The sequence below is a fragment of the Ptychodera flava genome, chromosome 17 (genome assembly GCF_041260155.1).
Source record: "Ptychodera flava strain L36383 chromosome 17, AS_Pfla_20210202, whole genome shotgun sequence".
NCBI lineage: Eukaryota > Metazoa > Hemichordata > Enteropneusta > Ptychoderidae > Ptychodera > Ptychodera flava.
The window spans coordinates 12886622-12895650 of NC_091944.1; the positions used below are offsets into that span (position 1 = coordinate 12886622).

Genomic DNA, 9029 nt, shown 5'->3' on the forward strand with positions numbered 1-9029 from the left:
CAGAAATTACCTTCAAATTTTGTAGAGTGATACTCAAAAGACAGTAATGGACTTGTGTTTTTAATTTATATGAATGTGAACCTAAATGCAATGAAATCTAGTCTGTTTGTCTTTTCCTGAACGTTCAGTGATTCAAGGCTTTCAGAAAGGTGGCTGAAACAGCAATAGCAGGGTTATTTTTTAAAATATTGCCCTGCGGATTTTATCCACAGATGCAAACTTTGTATGAAATGTGTAAATGTACATTGATTTGATTTTACGAATAAGATGCAAATACAGCATCACTGGTGATGACCCTACGACCTTTAACCCTCATAAAGGTCAACATAACCTAGATTTGGAGGCATCTGTCATTTTATTTTCAATTTTATGGGGTAGGAAATAACTTTGGAACATATTTTCATTTCATTAACTATATATATATTAATAATGAATTTAAATGATAATAATTTAATCTGATTTCAGATTTAGTGTATGGAGAGATTTAAAAGGTGGTGTTTCTGATTGTGAGTCATTCCCCGTGTGTGGGAAGTGTGTTTTTGAAAAATCTGAAAAAACGCGAGAGTTAGTGAAAGAATGTATGTGTGTGGTCGTTGAGACAGTCGTCTTAAACTTATGTAAAAAAAGCAGTGAAAATTAATTTTGTACAAAATGAAATCTGAAAGTGATTTTAAGAAATAAACTTTGGTTTGTTAAGTGTAATCTGTACTATGTGTGCTTTGTATCCATCCTTTGCATATATTATTGCAGTTTTAATTAGGTTTGTAACAAGTAACATTCTGAAGATCACTTTTGCTGGAATATTAGGATGATTCTGGAAGTTCCCTCGTGTTATATGGAATTAGTTGACTATGAATAGTGCTTGAAATTGTGAAAGATAGCGGATCAGATTACCTTGAATAAAAAAACTTTCATGGCAACTGATATTAGCTGGCCAGACATCTTGGAAACTGTTATTCTGCCCAAAAAATGAGAGACAACAGTAATGGGATGAGAATAACTGCTTCAAGTGAAAGTGATTTGGGAGAGTGTATTTCCACTGTCATACAAAACGAGCTGGGGCAAAACCAAACGAATGTGAAGAGCGCCCTCGCGCGACAGTTCTCTAGGTGGAAGACTATCACAGATTCCTCGTTATTCTGCTAGAGCAATACGAGTACTTTTATTATTTAAAAACACTAAATAAAAAGAGTATGTATATCCGGTAATCCGACCTTTTCTATTTAAGGTCCGCTGATCCTTAACTTTTTTGCATTTTCAAATTTACGCACCAACCCTATTTCCTGAGGGCATGTTTACGGAAACATACAATTTCTTTCCGTACGCAACCCGATACGTTCCATAAATTACAAGTGCTGCTGGCGCTCGTGTGCTATACGCTGTGACTAAGTTGTGAAATTGTATAAGCAAGCAAGAAAGCTCACCCAGCGACGGTATATACCATTTTGACCAGTTCACAACATATATGCACGAGCTTTGTGATTATACCATACCAGTATAGGCCTACATATAGCGAGCTAATTGGTCGAGACGCGAAAACCCGGTGGTGTCACTGTCGGGGAAAATGGGTACCCATGCGTGTTCCTAAAATCACGGGGAAAGGGAGTGTTTCTTAGGGACTGGTCAGTTTCTTCAGCCTGGGGGGGGGGCGGTGGATTATTTTTTGCCGACGTCAAAAACTGGCTGACCCCCCTATTCCAAATTTTGAAAACAGGGTGACCCCCCTATTCCAAATTTCTAAAACAGGGTGACCCCCCGGGCGCGACAAAGGTAAAACAAAAGATGGACATAAATTATATATATATATATATATATATATATATATATATATATATATATATATATATATATATATTATATTTTACATTTTACATATATTTATATTTTAAATAGTCATTCTATGTTTTAGTGAAATTGTTGACATGTCAGTTGTAAGATAGGAATTTCAAAGTGTCAATCTTAAAGTTTAAATACAGTACATTTGAATGAGCTGTATTTTGAATGAGCTGTGAATGTATTTCACACTTTCTCTGCTTAACCAGATGTCCTGAACTGTTGTACAGAAATGGATGTCAATCATTAATATCAAAGAGGAAAAAGCAGTGAATCAAAAACTTTGATGGGTGTTAAGACTTGCCAACCATCCAATTAAATCTACTGAGGAGCCATAGAGAGCTTTTTTAGCCAAATCTGATGTGTACAGTGTCTGAGAGGACCTTTTCTTGTGTAACATTGAAACCATAAAAGCACAGCTAATAATGACAAAAACTGCCTTTTTTAACTGTTATTTTGTTCATAAAAAGCATCTTTCTACAGAAAACCTATGAACAAAGGAAAATAATTGCATCAATGAGAAGGAAAGATATCTTGTCATTTTTCTATCTCTAAAATAAGTCACTGTATCAAATATATATTGTGAAATATTTGTGCATGTTGCTTTCTCATACTGAATTCTCACAGAGAGAACAGAAAAGTATCAGGAATTTGTCATCCTTTTCATATGAAATGCAGATTTCATAATGGTACACTTTCACTTAGCAAACATCAAGATATCTCTGAAAGTATGGCGCCCGAAGGGCGCGCCAAAAAATATGAAACATCCTGATATCTCTGATATATATGCCTTGTATATTAAAGTCATGCACCTGAAGGGCATGCTGAAAGATGTATGATATATTACAGAATGAGCTTGAAGAGCACGCTGAAAAATATTGAACATACAGATATCTCTGATGTATGTATGCTTGATATGTTAAAGTTGGGCGTGCTGAAAAATATGACTGATTATTAAAGTTACGCGCCCTAAGGGCGCGCCGAAAAATACAACTGAATGATAAATTTTGTGGCTGACACTAGCATTTTAGGCAATGATGAGCCTGTGTCAAAATTCAAAAACACACTGACCCCCCTATTGGGCATTTCAAAAACATGGTGACCCCCCCTATCACCAAAGTCAAAAACAGGGTGAACCCCCCCCCTGAATCCACCGCCCCCCCCCCCAGGCTGAAGAACTGACCAGTCCCTTATTCCCCATCACGGGTCCGTGAAATCAAGAAAAAGGGTACTTTCCAAAAACCTGGCTAAGAAAGGTTTGAAATATCCCAGGAAATACCTATCAGACACTCAGACTTCACCAAAACTTTCATTGTGCGTTTCCTATGCTTTGATCTGCTTTATCATAATTCAAACATTGACCTGACTCTAATATTACGTCTCCCTCTCCTGGATTTTGTAAGTAAGGGAGTATTTTTAGTCGTATTTTCTCCCATATTTCTCAAAATAAGGGGGTCTTTTTTGTTGAAAAATCCCAGATTAGGGGTATCTTGAAATTTTGTGGAACGAGCAGGGATGCCCGTGCTCTCTGGAGAGTGTCACCACCGGGCGCGAAAAGAACCGTGGTATATTCGCGATACCGCTGGCATACCCCTGGCACACGCGCGAGCTCACGTCAAAAGCAAAACTCCCTTTCCGACGTTCCACGCCAGAATCTCAATATACAGTTATGATGTAATAGCAATAAATCACACCCAGCGACGGTATACCACTCGGTTTCGACCAGTTCACTTCGTAAAGGCACTCTCTATCGCTCGTGCATAAGCTTATTTATTACACCTCATGTATTATTCAGGTACTCACGTGATATAGAACAAAAAGTGATAGAACATGGTTGCTGCGAAAACGAGCCCTGCCACTCCTTGACGTATTCTGCTGGGAGTGGGGCCACTCCAATGACCAAGCTACCCGAGTGGCAGAGGCTACGGATTCGCAGCAAGAACATGGCTAAGGTGATATAGCCCTGTCGCGTGCGCTGATATAGCCCTGTCGCGTGCAGTGATATAGCCCGCTACCATGTTCTGGAATACCGCGCGTCCTTTCTGCGCGTACCACATCATCGCGTACATTTGCTTGGTATTTTCTGTAAAGCAATGGCTTTTGAAAAGGTACAAGAAATTAGCTCGACCTGAAGTACACGACGATGTTTTACATTAAACGAGAAAAGCTTGAACAACACTGTCTTCGTTTTTAGACGTTAATTCAACTTCATGTAGCATTGCGATCGAGCAACAAATAGAACGTTTCACTGTGGCGAGTCTCGTTCGACACTTGACTGCATTCTGAGCAAAGTTTCGAAAGCAAGTGTTTGTTCGGTGTAATAAAATTAATAACACACGCTAGCACGGGCAAGATCACGATTTGTTGCCTGCCCTCGGGCTGGTGCTCATGACGGTAATATTGATGATACCCTCGCCTTCGGCTCGGGCATCATCAATATTACCGTCATGAGCACCATCCCTTGGGCGGGCAACAAATCGTGATCTCGCCCTTGCTGGCGTGTGTTATTATTTAAATGTCGTAAACTAGTCAAAATCTCGTGGTATACAGTCGCTCGGTGTGCGTTATTGCTTAAATAATACAGGAATATTTTACATCAACGTGGTTTTTTTTATCAAATAATGGTGCCGAAAGTAATAGGCATGCAGCACGTCCGAGGTCCAAAAGATGTGGTTTCCACATTGTTATATTGGATTTCCAAGCATCAGATAAATCTTGCATTTATCAAATCTTGTTGGAAAATTATTTCTAAAACTAGATACAACCCAACCAGTGATACAAATGTCTTCCAACAACACCTTGCTGCCTTAAACCAAGTGTGTGTCCCGATAAGTGTAAATACATATGTAACGGAATCATGAGATTCGTGGAAATGACCCATTGCATGCGTCATAATACGCTGCCCGAATACGCCACGTGATTTGAAAATGGATACTTATCTATTACCTGGTCATGGGTCTATAGCACCCGTTTATTACATGCATATTGGCCGCCATGATGCAAACACCTTCGACCGACGTCAAGGTAGACGACATCCCATTCTGAATACAATTTTACAAAATTGAGGTGTAAAATAGAATGTTGAGTTGTAAAATTGAATTCAAAATAGAATGCTGAGTTGTAAAATTGAATTCAAAATAGAATGTTGAGTTATAAAATTGAAAAATTGAATTCAGAATAGTAAAATAGAAAGTAGTAAGCTCAAAATGGACACCATACCATGCGCACACTGCTATTTTGACTTTCGTTAAAATCCGTTTGATGCTGGTCGATAATGGCAAAATTGTTTGAGAATGCCTTGCATGTAACTAAATGTCATATAGCGTTAAGAGGCATGTATGTCCAGGCAGCAGGAGACAATTTGTCCACCTGGCGGGGAAAATTGCCACCTGCTCTCGGGCACATAAACCCATGTATTCAGAACACCCTAATACACTATAATAGTTTTTAATGTGTTTTGGATATTACGCTCTGCAACAATGTGAATCCATTGTGACAAGTTTTATACTTGGCGACTTCTCGACAGCGGTACATGTAACAGTAGTATCAATTTCTTCACAAAAATATCCTTAGCATACCTAGTAACATCCTTGGTTGCACTTGAATCTTTGTCGCTACGTGGTTGGAATGGAAAATCTTGCTCTTTTAGACTCAGAGAGGGGCTCGTCGCTAATCCCGGGCGCTCATTACGTTCTAGTCGCCCGCCATTGTTTCAAAGCCGCAGACGACACTACGCTATGGTCACGTGACCGGGCACTTTTCCAAATTTGGTCAAATAGCGCCTGACGTAACTTTTGTCGATTCAGTGGGGACAAGACGTATCTACTTTCTCCTCACGTGACGTATTCTGGCAAATTTCAACACGGAATGAGCATATGGCGTGTTGTAATGCGTGATACGGACAGGTTTCCCCTTTTTATATGAGTGCGAGATAAACGAAAAAACGAAAGATGATACTCATTTCACTTTGAACTTTTCTCGGAAGTTGACGGTCTAGATGACCGTCGAGAGTATTGTCATTTCTGACGAACAAACCACTACCTTCACGTTCTACCTTGTCACAACATTTTACCATAATCGCATATAATGTTCACTGCACCCCATCGATAACCACTCATTTAAAATCAATTTTGTAAGCCTCAGTTTACAAGGCAATTTTACAATCATGACTAGTGCAGAATGTTTGAGAATTTATGCTTTACAATCTACACACAATAATTTGCAATGTTCTCCTGCGTAGATATGAACAAAATAAAATGTGTGTTGCGTCAATATTGGACGCCTTACTACCCATCTACAGGTAATTTTTAAAGTGATAAAACATATACGTATTGACAGGCTATGAGGTATTAATTGAACATCTAGACCCCCCTAGTCACCAAAAACAATTCTCAGATATACTGATAGTCTCACGAAATGGACGATCAAATTTTGCACGGTGACGCCTTAGTTTTATTCTTCGTTGAGAATGTTGAAATTTTTATTGAGGAAAGTTTGCGCAAATGTATAAGGCTTTCGCAATCGGGGTGCACACTACCTTAATAGTGAGAGCGTCTCGCAGTCTTTGCGCTCTTTGATTTGCATGGGGACTTCTATCTCGCAACTACACAACTGTCATAAGATAAAGCTAAACACCAACTCTCTGCTGTTTCGGCTCTCATTTTCACATCTACTCTTAGACGTGTCAAGGTAACATATGGCACACTGCAATGGCTACTCTATGTTATGAATAATTACGTGTCCTTTGCGTACTATCAACAAAGACCATATTGCTGCGTGCTTGGAAGCTTTTGAGGTTTTCGCTGACAGAAATTTCACACAGTAACCAGCTCGTCAGGTCACTTTTTGTTTGTCTTTTTATTATAAAATACAGAACTTGTAAGCATTAGCACTCCGGAAACTTATTGGATAGGTTCAGCTTATCCTCGAAAGCGAACAGTTTCGTAAATTTTGATCTGTAGTTCACTGAAAAGGCTGGTGAAGTTTGGTACAGGTGAGAATGAGTGTTGTTTTACGTCATATACTGGTGGTCAATTGTGCTTGAGTGCAGTGACGTGTAAATTGTCTTATTCAATTATGTGAAAGTAACGCCGCGCGAATCGTCGTATTCATTAACTTAACAGTGTATTAATAGCTTTGAAAAATATCATTTGAAATATAGTTGTAATCCCATATGGTCAATATTTTTTTTAAATCTACTATTCATATGTTCCTTTCCATGATATTCGGAATTGCAAGCTTTCGGTCACTGGTTACACATTCACGAGTCATCGACTAGTGGGGAGAGGGACAGAAGAAATTGCTCTTCAACTTGCCGGCGAAAGATTCGGATTCAGGATCGGATCGCTCATGTCAGAGCTGTAGATTCTTAAAATAAGCCTTTGTCGGATTCAGGCAGCCGGTGTTCAGAAATATTGGTTATGCAGTCTTTATAGTGTAACAGCTTTTTCTGTCTGAGCCAAGTTTATATCCGGGAAGACAGGAACAGTTAGAGAAACCCTCGTAGCTTGTACATATTTGTTCACAGCCGCCATTTCTATCAACACAGTGGTCGACGTCTTCAACAGCTGAAAGAACAATACATTCTTAAAATTAGACCAGCGAATGGCGCGGCCATTATGAATTTCGAACGTCAGAAAATTTTAGATCGTTCGCTTCTCCCACCCATAGATTTGATGACTACCCGTAATGGTTATTCTTGATAAATTGAAAGGCTTCAGTCGAAGAATTAATGGATTAAAAGAAAATATAGATACATCGTCTTAGGAAAAGTACGGATAAAAGTTTAAAATTTTCATTTTTCGAAATGCGTATTACTTATAAAATGTTTTTGTTTTGTGTTTGATGTTGAATGATCCCACTCGGGCTTTTGCCTCTAGTTGACATTGGAAAAGGTTGAATACGATTTAGGTCTATATATATTGCGCTATAGAATGTACTATTAAACAAGATTATTGCACTGAACTACAAATTATCGATAAATGTGACTATTACTGCCACTCACCATCTATTGCCCTTCTGACCTTGATGACGTATGTCATGATCGTCCCCAGGACTAGGCACATGATAATTATAGAGATGATTAATCTGGGAACCAGATCTTTCGAGAACCGTTTCTATAAAAAAAAGAAAGGAAAAGTGTACAGCATGATTAATTTTCATTTCATCATTTCGTGCTGTAGGCTATCAAAACTGCTGTGATGATATTTTGAATCGCGTCGCGAATCTACTAGGTAGAACGCACATCGCCACGAAGCCTGTTATAAAGGCACCTTGGTGGCCATTTCATCAGGACAGCAACAAATGATCAGACCAAATTTGTCTAAAAATGGGATCACTATACACAGGGTTTTGGTAATCACATTAATTCGGAGAAATACTTATTTGCAAAGTGCGGCCCATGTTTTAACGGAAGATATGGTGTGACATCTGGTACTTCTTTCAAGTTCAGCGTGATAGTTTTAACAGTATCGTTTCCTCGTCTCTTTCAAATGGTATATTCGTTAAAAACATTCTCATAATCTCGCTTGTCTACACAATCTCCAAATCTTTATTGTTCGTAGTCGAGCAAATTATGTGTTGAAATAGATCCCGTCGAAAAAGCATCTTCTTATCGGACAAACGGATGTACGCAACCTGAACACTTCTTAAATCTATAGGCCTATAGGGCGATATGCAGAACGGGTTTTCAGTAAATTGCCGCGTTGCATCTTTTTAACGTGTACAAGAGAATTTACCTGATGCAGCCACTATTCATGCAATTAAAATAAAAGGAAATCTTTAAAAAACCGAAGGAGTTCTTTGGAGATGTCACTGTTTAAAGTAATTCTGAAAGCTTTTCCTTACCTTCTCCATGATAGTCCCCGCTTCGAAATGGAACGCCAAAATTCAAGTGGAACGCCGAATGGAAGATTCCCAAAAATAAACAAACTATTGTCACGTGATCAGCCGAAATCTGTCTAGCGCCCTCTCAAACATTACCCAGACCGATGACCAGTAAATAAAGTCTAGGAGTGGACACAAAGCCTTGATTTCGGACCTCAGCCTTCTTGTGACGCGATTCATTAACCATGGCTATTAGTACAATCTAATTTGTCTACGGTGGACTCTTAAAATACTTGGTATCATCTACGCCTAATATGCAAATAGAGTGACCAATTCTATTCTCAGACCCGTTTGGTCTCACTGAAAATGTT

General features: G+C 38.9%; 1 protein-coding gene across 1 annotated transcript; it reads right to left on the minus strand.

The window, feature by feature from the left end:
- Nucleotides 1-6671: 6671 nt before the first annotated feature.
- On the minus strand, nucleotides 6672-8825 carry LOC139116471 (bone morphogenetic protein 1-like). The gene is made up of 3 exons (XM_070679094.1): nucleotides 8680-8825; nucleotides 7838-7949; nucleotides 6672-7400 (listed from the first exon to the last, which is right to left on the minus strand). The coding sequence occupies exons 1-3, from the start codon at nucleotides 8686-8688 to the stop codon at nucleotides 7252-7254; spliced, it is 270 nt and encodes an 89-aa protein (XP_070535195.1). The 5' UTR covers nucleotides 8689-8825; the 3' UTR covers nucleotides 6672-7251.
- Between the last annotated feature and the right edge of the window lie 204 nt (nucleotides 8826-9029).